This window comes from Centruroides vittatus, unplaced genomic scaffold (assembly GCF_030686945.1).
Source record: "Centruroides vittatus isolate TY-2023 unplaced genomic scaffold, ASM3068694v2 contig_651, whole genome shotgun sequence".
Taxonomy (NCBI): Eukaryota; Metazoa; Arthropoda; class Arachnida; order Scorpiones; family Buthidae; genus Centruroides; species Centruroides vittatus.
The window spans coordinates 1885228-1900388 of record NW_027122405.1 but is presented as its reverse complement, the minus strand read 5'-3'; the positions used below and the strand labels follow the sequence as shown (position 1 = coordinate 1900388).

The 15161-nt window shown below is 31.9% G+C and overlaps 2 protein-coding genes across 6 annotated transcripts in view; both read left to right on the top strand.

Moving 5' to 3' along the window:
- LOC136979905 (putative leucine-rich repeat-containing protein DDB_G0290503) overlaps positions 1–5653 on the top strand; it is a 157087-nt gene extending 151434 nt beyond the window's left edge. For all 5 annotated transcript variants that reach the window (XM_067275938.1, XM_067275937.1, XM_067275936.1 and 2 more), the window contains 3 exons: positions 4250–4390; positions 4460–4642; positions 4822–5653. In XM_067275938.1, the coding sequence (XP_067132039.1) occupies positions 4250–4390; positions 4460–4642; positions 4822–4991 (494 nt within the window). In that variant the 3' untranslated portion in view covers positions 4992–5653. The remainder of the gene's footprint in view (positions 1–4249; positions 4391–4459; positions 4643–4821) is intronic.
- An 8090-nt stretch (positions 5654–13743) lies between these two features.
- Positions 13744–15161, top strand: part of LOC136979855 (proto-oncogene tyrosine-protein kinase ROS-like) — a 140265-nt gene continuing 138847 nt past the window's right edge. Inside the window, exon 1 of the mRNA XM_067275876.1 lies at positions 13744–13856. Within this exon, the coding sequence (XP_067131977.1) occupies positions 13755–13856 (102 nt within the window). The 5' untranslated portion in view covers positions 13744–13754. The remainder of the gene's footprint in view (positions 13857–15161) is intronic.

Here is a 15161-nt window from a genome sequence, read left to right as displayed (position 1 = left end):
TTTAATTTTATTCTTGAATTTTTTGTTCCAAATAATAATATGTGATCATGTATATGTCTATGATATATTAGAAATTGAAATGTCCTTTGGAAGAGATAACACACTAATTATATATACACCAACTATACATTAACATTGCTGTAAAAAAAAGTATAGGAATTTATAGTTCTTATATTTGTGCTCTAATATTCCTTTTTAAACTCAGCCTTTTAATTAAACCTTTCCAGCACAATTATTGTATTTCTGTATGATCTCAGATTGCACAGAGTACATTATTGAGATATAGAACTCAGTTTCGGGTATAGATATGACTAAGTTTTCTGTATAAATAAAATAGCAAATTCGCATGATTCCAACGCTGTCGTATGTATTTTTGCATTTTGAGTCAAATTCAAATTAAATTCGTTGTTACATAATTTTTCACTTCCGTTTGCTCTTTCCAAACATTATTCTCCTTTTAAAATTCCTGTGTTTTTCCTGTTACAAAATATTTATTTCATTTATCGTCCTTTTAATCTTTTACTAATGATCACTAACTTTTGCAAAATATAGAACTAGAATGAGGATAATCTAAATCTGCACGTATAATAAATCGGATATGTAACATCTTTTACGCAAATCGGGGACACAAACAATATCACAGAACAGAACAGCCGTTTTCCATTCTGTTTTGATACACAAAACCTGAAAGTTTCGGATAAATGAATTTTAACCTAAAAAATTTTCACAAATATTTACAGTTAAATAGTTTTGTGAACTTTTATATTCCGATTTTAATTGTTCTCCCAACACATTCTTCTCAACTTTATATTTCCTTTATTTTTACTCCCGCCTGTTATATATACAGAGAGAAAGTATGGCGATCCGGCAAAAAATGACCCTTTAAATTTCTACATTTTTGAACTTAGGACACCTTGAACGTCGAGAAAGACAAAAATAATTCGGGGGTAATTTCTGTATGTATAGATGTTAGTGTGTGGGGGGCACGATTTTGTTTACCTTGTTTGAAGCTTAATAACTCCTGTGCTTTTTGTCGAAAATTTCTGAAATTTTGCAGGGAGGTTTGTTTATTAGTGGGGTTGACGCTGTTAAATTTTGGTAATTACAGGTCGAAGAGGTGGGGAGACAAAGGGAGTTCTGTGTATCTCCAGTAGGATCGGACTTAATGACGATTTTACTCGTTATTAGCATTTACAATTTTTTTAATAAAACTCATCTCTATCCTCAAAATTAAGTGTTTTGACGTTTTATAATAGTTAAAAATATAAGGTTTTAAATAAAATATGATAACAGATGGCGCCACCACAATTTTAAATGTTGCCGGGAAAGTTGAGAAAACTCGTTGCTGATTTATTTTCATTGTTTTGTTTATAAAACATTTCAATCATCAGTTTACACAGAGAAGTACTCTATCTTGTATTTGAGGCAACCGGAGAAATATAATCATATAGATTTTCTCCGTTTATAGTCATGTATGTCTTCATGTTCTGGGCCCATCAGTGGCCGAGTACAGTAGTCAAAACTTCTGAACACTGGTAGTTGGTCGTGCGTTCGCGCCTTGCCAACGGCTGCCCACGAGGAGTTTTCCGGGTTTTCTTTACGTTTGTAACACCTAAATAGGGGCCATTAAAAAGGCCTTTTCCAATGCTCATCATGGGTTTGTCCAGACTCACAATGGAGACGGCCGGATTGCCCATGAAAAGTTGCTGGGATTTTTCGACCGCCCAGATTCGATTTCGGGTTCCTTAGAACGATAGCTGACGCCTTAAGACAGATTCATTCGAGAACCGACCCGTCCGATTCGGCCTCCTACACCAACGAAATGTCGACAATGGACGTTTAGCTAGTCGAACTCTTTGACGGAACGACGGCCGTCTCGAAGACATCAGCTAATTCATTGAAGCAACCAATGAGACACGTCTTTTTATATTTATTTAGTGTTGGAACCATCTAGTAACTATATCTTGTGTGGAACAAAAGGAAAAACAGAATGTTAACAAAATGGAAAGCAGATTTAACGGAATGTTAGTAAGGGAGATAAGGCATTATAATATATGATAGCACATCTCAATGGTCAAGATTTATATAATTATGCCTTTAAGGACTAAACTGCTTGATGTGCCTACATACGTCGTTTTGCCGTCTATTCTTTCAGATACGGCCGATGGTTTCGACTGACGTGATAGCTCAGATGGTCCTAGTATGAATCCGCCTTTAACTGCCTCGGTCGTCAGTCCTCTACCGAATTGCTGCGGCATCTTCGTTTTGACTTGCCTTTCTAAGGAACTGGAATCGAATCTAATCGTGACTACCTCGATTTTCACCAGTACTGATAGTCTCCCGGATTACACAACCATAAAAAAAAAATCACACTTTATGTCTAACACGAAGAAATCATCCACATCATGGGCGTCCACAGAAAATCTTCTGGGGGACATAACTTGGAGAGAAATAACTGCATCAATAAATATTTATTTCATTATTTAATTTTTGGGGTTGCTTCATAAGTATATTATAGAATACAGTATTGCATTAAAGTGTCGCATGGTCGAGGGTGTATGGTTTACATACCTCAATCACGTGAAGGATTATAATTTGTGGAATATTTTTATTTCATCCCAGGGAGGAGCAAGTGTCTTGTTTGTCTCCCACTGCGGACCCCAGAGGGAGATAAACATTAGATTAAATTTATTAATGATATAATGTGTGCTATTTAACTTGTTTTCATACTTTTAAAAAGATACAAATTTTATATCTATAATAATAATTTATAAACATTTTCAAAAATCATATATTAGTTTAGTTAGAATTATATGTTTTTAAGATTTTATAGATATAATAATAATAAAATATTATTTTCGAATTAATTTCTTTAAGGAATTATAAAATTAACCAATCAATAAAATTGTTCTTTAACAAATTATTTTTACTTTAGAATAGTTTATACAGTGCAACAAAACAGCTAATGGAATATAATTAGTTCTACAGCAAATTACATATTTTGAAATTTAAGATATTTTTACACAAATTAATATTTCCGAACCAATAATAACCACCCAAATGATCTTGACTGAATTTATGAGTAATAATTAACCACAGAAGTTGCATAGAAAATTCTAGTTCCAAAGAAATTGATTAATGACAGTTCAAATGGTAGTTTACTTCCAGTTTCCGCACTGTGCTCAATGTCAACTTGGTTGGTGTATTGTAATGTTGGGTTTCCGATTGTCCTATATATCATTTCCTATCTCACTCTGACGATGTATGAAATGGAACGTCAGAGTCCGAAACAGCGTATAAAAAATAGTCGAATTACCTAAGCAACAAAGACGCCAGCCTACCATTCTGTGGGATTCGGGTTCGAACCTTTTCAACTCGGGTGGGTCGGCCGATTGTGATAGCTTCATCCTTCACTATCCAGCCGCTCCTATTTGTGGGTCTGACCAAATCCTTCAGGTATGAAAAAAAACCCTTAGTGCAGAACTGAAAGTGGTAAAGTTAAGGGTAAAAATATTAGTAAAACTTTAAATAAGAAAAAATATGAAGACTCACTGTACTGGAATTACGTCTCATCAGAAGGTAGAAGTAGACTATTATCTCACAATAGTTTTCGTTGAAACGAGAATTATTTTATGCATAACTGGCCTTGCTTTACAATTCTATAATTGGAATTTTTTCCCTGTCTTCAGCAGTTAAATATTAATGATTTTTTAACTTCTAAAATAATCGAGATCGTTGCGATTATCATTATTAGCTTACGCATCAAATGCAGAAATGTTTTTAAATCTGCATTTCTCAGAAATAATTATTATTAACCATCCTTTTTTAAGCTGTTACTGGTCCCAAAAATTCAAGTAACGAGCAAACAGTGAATGACTTTGTATATAGTTCTACTCTCAGTCTGAAAGTATTTATTAATATTAATATGACAAATTATTTATCTAAAGTTAAAATAAGATAAAATTATTATCTTAGAATACCATAAACTTTAGTTTTTATTTAATTTAAAAATAAATCATGTATAAAGTACTGAATTTTTAAAATCATGTTGAAAACTATTGGCTTTGTTTTACTGTATTAAACTTGTCAAAAAATGCATTTAATAGAAATTTTTATATAAAAGCAAACTTACATGAATAAAAATAATAGAAAAAAAATTAAATTTTGAAAATAATCTTCGAATAGAAAAATATAATTTTGATATAATTCTGATTAGTATGTAATTTATTCCATTTATTTCCATTCGAAGGTAGCCTCTTAGAAGAAGATAAAGTTTTGAAATGGTTAACGAGTTTGGACGTTTTCGAAATCAAGGACGAAATTGAAGAAGTCAACAGGAAAATGTTAGACAAATTGTTGGAAGAAAACGAATTTGTCGCCGTGTTCTTCTGTGAGTTAAATTCATATATACATTAATTGAGTGAAAAATCAGACTTTGTAATAAAATATTCACATTTAGATGATAATAATTGTCCAAAATGCGATCTGGCTCTTCAAGAACTCGAACGTATCGATGATGAAGCCGATGACTTGGATATTATGTTTGTAAAAATCAAAGATACCCGTTATGCTAAGAAATACGGTATGAACCAAGTCCCAGGACTCGTATACTTTCGACGAAAGTTTCCTTCCATTTACAGAGGTAAATTTTACATAATTACAGTAATAGTCCTTATTTATTAATAAGCTTATATAAGAAAACATAATTGGAATTAAGCTTTTCAATGTCATCGAATGAATTTAGGAATTAAGGAATAAAACTTGAAGGTCTGTAGATAAAGATATAATAACTGTATAATTAAAAATTTATATATTTCTTAGGTGACTTGACAAACGAAGACGAAGTGTTAGAATGGTTACAGAGTAATCGCCATCGTCATCCCGAATTAAATTTATTTATGTATGCTCTGGCAGCAATTAGTGTAGCTTTTATATTGTACACAATCGTTCTGATGTTTTGCTTTAAAGGGGCTAAAGAGAAAAAAGAATAAATGCTAAAGGACCACCGTAAAACTAACATATCACAAAGAAAAAAGTATTCACGGTAACGTGAATTAATTTATTAAAAAAATCTCTACGCATAAATATGATAAAATATACCGCTCCTATAACTAAATTAAAATTTGTTTTTATATAATTTAATTATTTAAAATTTAATATATTGCGAATGAATGAAAAAATGCTTTATATTGAATCCGAACCACAATGTTACTGAACATTCTCTTCTTGTTTTTGTTATATAAAAACAACTTTTTGTATTGAAGAAATCGGACAATTTATCGTGTATAAATTGAATAACTCAAGTGCATCGGACTTTCCCATCTGTCGAATGTCGAGATGTAATTTTATCCTTTAGATAAAAAAAAAAATTACCAAGGAAACATGAAAATCGGTATTGTTCCTAAACCATTTGTGTGATTTATAAATACTTTTTCCTTTATATTTTCCCTGAATAATTTTTAAATTTTAGAAATTTGGCGATAAATTATTGCTATGAAAAAAACTAATTTGTTTAAGTATTGTAAATGTTGTAGCAATATTGTACAGGTATCAATCTCTGTAACAGTAGTACTTTAAGATATAAGAATTCCAATGTTCCCTGTATAACGTTTTTGTTTTTTGGAAGACAATTAAAATTTATGGACGACTTTTTCTCGTTGCTTCTTTATTGGAATTTAGTTTTTAAAAAATGCACTTAGTGACAAAAATAGTTACGCATCCTACAGTAGATAGAATTGCCCAATTACTGCAAAACTCGGCATATAGCTATGTTTCACACAGGTATGTAAATGATTATAATTGTGACCTGTTGCACGCTAGCTAATACCACCATAATGCCTTAAAATTGCTATCCCAACGTCTCATAAAAAGGCTTTGTGGCTCATTGTGTTTAGAATTTTCAGTATACCTAATGTTTGGAAGTATTCCAATGCCAGGGATGACTATACAACACAGTCAAAGACATTACGCAGAGTTGACAATCGGAATGGCTGTTTCGCCGAATTACCCACTGTCTGGGCCGTTCTTTCCTGACTGTGAGAAGTTGAGGGCGCACATACATGGGCAGGCTTTGGATTGGCCAGACAGATCACCAGGAGACGTGATCATCAGACAAGCACGAACAACTTCAACGGCGTCTATGTCCACTATCCAGATATAGAATGGAAGCTAACTACAGAACCTTAACCCTTTCCGTACCATTGGAAAGCGAATAGCAGAAGCAAATTTGCATTGCAATTGCTACGCGTCCTTTATTAGCATCTTCGGTTTGTTTGTAATAGTGCTATGGCAAAGAAGCATGGACTGCTACAGACTGGCACCATATGGACTTTAGCAACGAATCCGATTGTGTTTAGGAACGGACGAGTTAGAACGGAACGGCTAAAGTGTAGAGGACCATTGGTAAGCGGTTCAACACCGCTTTTACTGTTGAGTAGCACATTGCTTTTACTGCTGTCGTGAGCCATCTCGTATGATATTCAGTTATCCATAGTAATGATATAGAGATATTGATAGCACAATGGTACCGTACGTTTAGGCATTCCTGCAACCCGATGTTACCTTTCGTAGCAAAACTGTAAACCGCCATTTTCCAGCAAGATAATGATTTGTTACACAGGGTTTCTTAGAAACGTCTCTGTCACGTTCTCATTTGGCTTGCCCGGTCTCCAGATTTCGCCCATCGGCCTTTTTTGGGACTAGCTTCATCTATCTCAGTTTGAGGGATCTTAAGTCGAAGTTCTTAGCATTTTAAGGCAAAGCTGTCGCAGGATATGATGTCTATAAGCCTTTATGCCTGACCATAATGCTTATATCAAGGTTTTAAAGGTTTGTTCAAATTGTGCTATTGTTGCACAGGAAATTGATCATTTTCTCTGATATTGCAATCACTTATTGCCATCTTATCGTATCGCATTTAGAAAAATCTAATTCGATTCCTCTTGATGCATAACTTTTCTCAATGAGTGTATATAGGCCTACATTTATACAATACGCGCATTAAAAGCGAAGAATAACTTCATATTTACCTCTTAAATAATTTTTTTTGTGTGTCACAATGCCGGGCTGCAATTTTTAAATCATATTTTTAATTTATTTCATTTAAAATATATGCTCTTCGCCCCAAATTAGTAGTGTCTTGCCCCTATACATCATACTTTTCTGTTAGCAATTGAGTCGTGCTGGTCATATATCTAACACCTTTCGGGTAAAATTTTTGAATTGAAATAACGCGACTTTCAGTTTTATAATGGAAGTTCGTATATAGTTAATTGAGGTCTCCTGCTCCTAAGGTTTCCATATCTGGTCTCGTCTTTCACCTATCTAACTCCATTCTCGAGATTAAGGAAAGACGGACGATAGTGGAAATTTATACGTTACAATTTTTTCAAATTGCAGTTCACTGAATCATAAATAATAACTTCAATTTCATCATTATTATATTCTATGCAGGCAGAAGTTTTACATCTTTTGGATGCAAAAAAAGTGTTTGTTTTACATAATTGGAGTAAATAATACAATGTTGTCTCGTGATTGGTACATGAATAGGGGCTAATCTTCCATTTATTATTTAAGACAAAAATAAAATACTGTCATGTGTAACAACTGTTTTTTGAATAGAACAGAAAATTGAAAAATAAATAAAGATTTAAATAAACATTATTTCAAAGAAAAACTATTTAATACATATAAGTTATTTGGAATTAAATGGAATTACTAGGATAAACAACCATTAAATTAATTAAAATGGAGAATTATGAATATAGAAGTTTATCGGAAAGTTGGCATCATGAGGATTAATTAATGAAGAATTGAGGGGGGGGGAATGGACAAGCAAGGAAAGTTTATTTAAACAAAGTCCCGAGATGTAACTCACTGGAAAAAAGGAACAGAACGAAAAATATGATTATTGTACGAAGTTACAAAGAAAATAATCAATATAAACATGCATATACAGTACTAGAGGCATTACTAACTGTGCTATAGCACAATTTAAAATACCTTTATTACTATAAGATGTGATAAACGTAGCTATGTGAAACGTAAAATTGAAATATTTCTCTCAATCTGAAAATTCGAGTATTTTAATGGGAAAATATTCATTTCACGAGTTATTTATGCACTGTTTTACGTCTATATAATTCGTGTTGATATTAATGCTTTGTAAATTGAATTAAAACTCGCGATATTACTTTCTGTAGACACTAAAAGAGGGCCTTTTTAATCGTGAATTCGGTCAGGCCCAAATGGAGAGGGATGGGCCCGACATATTAATTTAAATATAATATATTTATTTAAGTAAACACAAGTCAAATTTCTCTTTAAGAAAAATATATATTCGTTGCTATTAAAATATTTTTCGTTTGAATTCTGTAATCGATATGCATAGGATATATAAAATTAAAAAAACTCAAAATAGTATATTTTTAGATTTTCTCCAGAAATAATTTAATTGCAAAAATACAAATAGTCACGTTTTCTCGACTCGAAGTCAATTGTAATTTCGTGTTTTCAGACCCTATAACAGAGGGATCAGAAGAATCATTTAGCGTGGGCATCACATTTTATAATAGCCTAAAAATATTTCTTACAAATTATATATTTCATTGCATTTCTTGTGTATTAAGAAAAACATTTTTAAGTAGGCCTATGTTGGAACATGAAAAAGATGACTTCGACCTCTCTTTATCTCTAGATTTTGGGTAAAGAAGTATAGGCTAATCTTTACAAGCATTGTCTTCTGTAAGAAAAATACATCATCCGATTCTGCGTTATTGAATTCTACAAATATTGTCATCATTTTTATATCTTAGTCCATACAAACAATATCACACAAACAATCCATTTTTTAGCGTGTAAATGGAAGATGTCGGAAAATGTGTGGTTGGTGCAAAATTTATTTATCTTGGATATTTTTTATACTCGCATTTTCATAATTTTCACAGTTAATTAGTTGATTAAATATTTTTTTAAGTTTGACTTGTTAAACAGAGTTTTTTGGCAATAATTTTCAAACACTTTTTTCATTGCTGTTGAAAGCAGCAACACTTTGTAAGAATCGTTTACTTTAAAATTTTAATATGAATTAATAATAAGTTTAGAAGAACGCGAATAGAATTATTATTATTATTATTAAGAAGAAGAAGAAATAGAGCCTAAAATTTGCAAATTCTTAAGTGATTCTTCTTTATAAATTTGCCATTATTCTCAGTTTTGACTATTTGATTTAAAATGAGGATTATTCTTAAGGTTCGAATATAATGAGATAGAGACGAATGGAGGGACCCATCCTTCTTCGAAAGCGATAATAATATGAATAAAATCAATAAAACAAACAAAAACAGATATTTTTCATTACATATTAAAATAAACTCTCATTTATATCAGATTTTTTAAACAAAATATTGATTTTTGGGGCCTTTTTGTGTCTAGAACCAGACCAAAGGACCTTCCTGATTTTTATACTGAGGAAATTTTACTTAATAATCTCACAGATTTTACAATCTTATTATTTAATAATCTTAAGAAGTTAAATTGTAAAATCACACCCCGAAACGTAATCATTACATTGATTATTCACACCGATGATTTTTACATAATTACTCGGCCGAATTACTTCATTATAAAATAAAGTTAAATTAAATATTCTAAAGAATAAAATAAATTTTAATTCTCGAATTATTTTTTCATCTAATCGAAATTATTTCTGATTTTTTTTTATAATCGATTAGAGAAAAAATATATAATTTAAATTATTTTCTTATATAAAAATCATAAAATTAATTTAATATATATTATTTAAACATTTAATTTGTTAAATAGCTTATAATCTACACATTTTTTTTTTTATTAATTAATGTATTTTCAATGTAAATATACTTTGACATAATTTTGTTTTATTTTTATAAAAGACATAGAACATGAGATGAGAAACGTGAAACACGAGGGAAAAATCAATGTTTTTTAAACTGTTTCTGCTATGTAAATTCTCAGAAAGCCTTCTATCACGTCTTCATCGGTTCTATAAGGGCAAAATAGGAGGCAGGGACATATACAGGAGAGACTGCTTATGGTGCTCCAGCATCCCTTGACCAAAGCAATCAGTTTTGTTACTTTAAAATAAAAATAAATATAATAAAGAATATCGAATTAGGTAAGATTAGGTAACTAAAGTAATTATAAGCTAACTGAGTAAGATTCTCCGAAAAATGACGGGGCATGTCTCTCCGAATCTGCCTTGGCAACACCCATATTCTCAAAATCCTGGATACGCCAGCCAGACCGAATCCACGAATGGCATATTTTCAGGCGAGTAACGAGACTCTTCTTATCTTCGTCGGAACTCTTATTGGTTCTATCATGGTTCACCTCTCATTAGGAATTCCTTCTTGAGGGCTCGCCCTTTCATTCGGGCGAACAACGGGACCCAAACTTTATTTATTTTATATATAATTGGAATTTACAGACCAAACCATCTATGAAATTCTCTGAGGATCCAACCAGACTCGAATTCTGGTTTTTCCAGTGGTGGACTGACGCTTTTAACTATGGGCCAACTGAAAACGTTTTTGAAAACATTTTCTAGATTAATTCTATTAACTAAATTATATAAAAGTTCATTAATACATATTATACTATCATCTAAAATATAAATATATATATATAGTACCATAAAAGTGAAATTTTATATTAAACACAATTCTTTTCCTGTTGAATATCAAAATGTCAAAATGACGTCACACAATAGAGTTATTCGTCACGCAATTTCAAAAGCCGATGGTCAATGACGTCATAGAAAATCTGTCAAGCGGATCAGCCTTGTCCATTGGTGATAATCTGGTTGACGTCAGCAATGCATTACTGCGCACCTATTGTTATTGTATTTTATCGCTCCGCATCTCGTCTTAGATCAGAGACAAAGCATATTATAAGCTTAAAGGGCGTTTACATAGATTCTTGGAAATCGATAATTTCTTCTCGTTAAAGAAAAATTAGCGAAACGTCGATCTTAATTTATAAATTTTATTGTTTAAATCAACGTTAGATGGCGCGCTGTAAGAGACGGCGCTCGTTTCGTTACAGGTGCCACCAGTGGCGAAATAAGCGCCATTAACTAGAACACGACTAGAATGGAAAGTATTTAAAGCCTACGACAAGATCAGTTAATGCGGATGGGGAAATTCGTATGATATTTTCCCTTTCCGTTAAACTTATCGAAAACGTTGTTTAAATGGACTGAAAACGTGTGAAAATTCGTCTCAATGAAACTCTCAGTAAAAGATTGAACTTAGATCGTCTTTGGCGGCAGGAAATGATCAGAAGAATAAGGAAATGAAAGCATCCTTTTATTAATCCGTCCGGATAGTTAGTCTGCAACTGTTATTTGTTCGACTTGCTCAAAAATTGTAATCTCTCCTCGCTTAAAAATAGATTGCGTTATTAAAGACAATAATGGTTAGAATAAATCGCTTCTGCTTATCTTTCGATTGCATCGTTGATCTTAAATTATCCAACTGATTCTTTGTAGGAGTCCATCCTTTGACAAAGAACCGTTTGACTTATCATCTGCCGGTTATGCAAATGGAATCTCTAACAGCTACAATTAAAGCTAATTATGAATTTTAACAAGTTATAATTATCTTTGCTAAGTACAATGGTTTCATATATTTGTTATGCTTTAGTAAATGGCAATTTTAAGTTGCGCCGGGCCTTAGGCAAGCGTGCACGAACGGGACCTATTTTATATAGGCTACATTTATATAATTTAATGCCCGTATAGCACGATGTTTTCATCTAGGACTCTAGGCTAACTAGACACTTGCTTAGGGCCTGGATCTGTCAGGGCCCTAAAAGGATTTGTAAACTCACTAATTAAATAAAATTTTAAATATAAGTTATTATAGTAATATTTGCAACTTCTCAAAGAAGGTTCAGTAGTAAATGTAGCAGTTAAAATTATGAATTTTGGGGAGGCGAGTTTTTCTTAGGACCCGAAATCTTCTTAACTCAGCACTGATGCTATTGGTTTCCGAGTAATGGATCCAATAGCATTAAAGTTGACTATGCTTAAAACCACACTGATTCAATACTGAAACTTATATCTTAATTTAAGTATATTTTAAACATATTTTTAGACTCGAAAGATTTTTGAATATTTAAATAAATACTGGATATGCAATAATCTTGTCAAAATCCTATTATAATTATCCTATCGCCGATTCTAATAGCACTTTTAAGGAATCGATTGCTTTTTTTACTATTTTATATCTTGACTTTTTAAATCTGTGAAGGATCAATTTAATTCTCTTCATCATAAAACGAAGAACACATTTTCCTTTATATAAAAACATGTTCGGGTTGAGATAAAGAGCGCCGATCAGGGAGAAGGTGATATAAAATTTAAGTTTCTTTTGATAATTGGCGAAAAATGCATTTTTATTTACACATTTGCATGGCTTTGGAAGAGAGGTTAGGCCTCATATTTGCAAAGTTTCGAGTCTCTTATTCTGAACAAATATATTTAGCAAATTTCAGAAATAATTGTAGATTTAACTGGCATAAGAATTTGCGAAATATGTAGCCTATTTGTAAAGAAAATTGTTTCTTGGAAATAAAAAATTGCTACGTGTAATGCCTCATCGCTATTTACATAGAGAATAGTTTAATATGCCTTAAACAGTAATTTTTATCGTTTCGTGGTTAAAAACCTTTAAAATATCTACAAAAAAGCATAAAATCATCATAAATTTTTTTAAAAATCACTTTACATTCGAAATTTAATAAAACCCCGCGTAATTTTATTTTTAACAAATAATTATTTTGGTTAAAAATTTAAAATTCTATTAAAGATAAAATTCGATTTATAAAAACGAAAATTTCTATAGCAAATAGAACAATTTTTATTGCAATAAATATAAATATTATTAATATAAAAAAAGGTTTATTGTGTTAAAAAATTGAATTTGATTTTATAATCAGTTATAATTAATTTATAACTGATTTTTAAATAAACACATTACATATGTAGAACTGTTGCTATGCTTCTGATGATTTTATGTAGCCTAAACAAACTGTTTTTTGCAATTAGATTATTAATATCGATCTTTGATTATCGCTATCGAGAATATAGAGTGAAGTTTTCTCAATATAAAATTCGTATGGATAAAAATAAATAGATAATATATAAATAATAGATGAGCGCTCTTTACTCTTAAGCCAAACCGAGTAAATTTACGAGCAAAATATTAATAAGATGTGTTATTATTTTATCTCCGTGCAAGATTCTTTTTAATATTAAAGAAATATAAATAAAATCGATTTTAAAACCTTTCTCTAACATCGATTTCGATCGGACTAAAAAAAAAAAATAATAATAATATAAAAATAGGTCTAAAAATGCAATTGTACAGTCAAAAATTAGATTTATTTGCTTAAAAACTATACAATTCATTTTCAGTTTGATTAAAATTGTAGTAGATGTTAATGCGGCAACGTTATAAAATCAACAAATATGCAAAATATTTTATAAGGATGCAAATTCTTTAGCACAGGTGATTCACCTATTTCCTGTCCGCATACCGCATTGGGTAAATTCCCGCCTTTCTACTTTGAACGAAGGGCCAATGAGAAAAGTTTACTCGTGGAGAAGGTCAGAGCGAAGTGGTCAGCCAATCAACACGGCCGTGGCTAATGACGGATAGGAAATGACGGGTAGAATCGCGACTGGCATCAGATGAGATGAGAGGTGGCCCACCATGAGGTGCTGGGCGCAGCTGCTCTGTATTCTCCTTTGCGCGCTCCCTTACTTTGCCCTGGATGTATTACCCATATGCTACCGAGACTGCGCAGCTAACGGGGTAAGTTACACTTCTTCATTACTCTTTTACATTCCGATAATCATCTATGCTAAATATATTATTAACCTATTAAGATGCTTCACCTTTTATCCGTCAAAAATTCCAATTTCCAACGATTCCACGTGCAGAAAATTATATTGATTGATTTTAATTTTCGGGGTTCTACGCTCGAAAATATGAAAATGTAATTAAAATTGTAATTCATTCATTGAGTTGACTCGAATTATTTAAATTCTGAATTAAATGGGCTAACTTGATGCATAAATGCAGGAGCGAAAAGGGGTTTAATTTCCATAAACGATGATCGAAACTTGAGAAAAATCATTAAATTCAAAAATTTGGTTGAAATAAGTTAATAAAATTAAAATTTGTACGGATTTTTATATAATTTATTTAAGGTTGATTTTTTTAAATGCAGGTTTATGTAATTCAACAAATAAAATCTCGAATTTTAAAGTATATTTTCCATATTGCGCGCTCTTATTTCTCGAATTTGACTCTGAATTGGTATAACAGAAGAAAAAACGGTTTCATTTTTTAGCAATAGGTAAATTTAGGAGTCGAAACTAATTTTTCGGAACTGTTATGGTTCAGCTTGACTTCGTGTCATACTCGGCTGGGATGGGAACCTTCGTGTGAATACGTAGACATATAGCGGGAAGCAGATTTCCGTTAAAATTCAGAAATAACAGCTTTGTTCCTCTCTATAAACTATCCACGTTATGAAATTATGTTTCTTTACTATAAAAGTGCTTATAGTTATAAAGGCTATAATGTCGGCAGTGGTGCATTAGCCTAAATATTTCGACCAAAAGGATGTGGTGGGTTGTGTCAGGAAACCAAATACACGCGAGAGTAACCATCCGTAACCTCCGCGTAATAACCCAATGCAATACTTATCCTAAACACCTAGCATCTTTGTCCGTCACCGAATGTTTTAATGTATGCAAAGCGTAATTTATAACATGGCATGGACTCGAACCGAGTCAACTTCCTCAACTAATCAATCTTGTGGGATAAACACCGGAATCCACATCTCTCTTCAATTGATCACCCAATGGACAGATGGTAGATTCAAACAGGAAAGCGAACGGGGGTTCTCCTTCCGTGTCGTGACCTTACCGAAACGCAGGAAATCGCTTTACCTGTCTCGGTCGTAAAAAAAGATACCACAATTTCCATACGTCATGGTTTAATTTAATTTCGAAATTTAAGGTTCATTTAAGGTTTCATTCGTTATCTACTTATCGATAATTTATGCACACTCTACGGATTTTTGACCTTTAAAGTGTACTATCTGTTAAG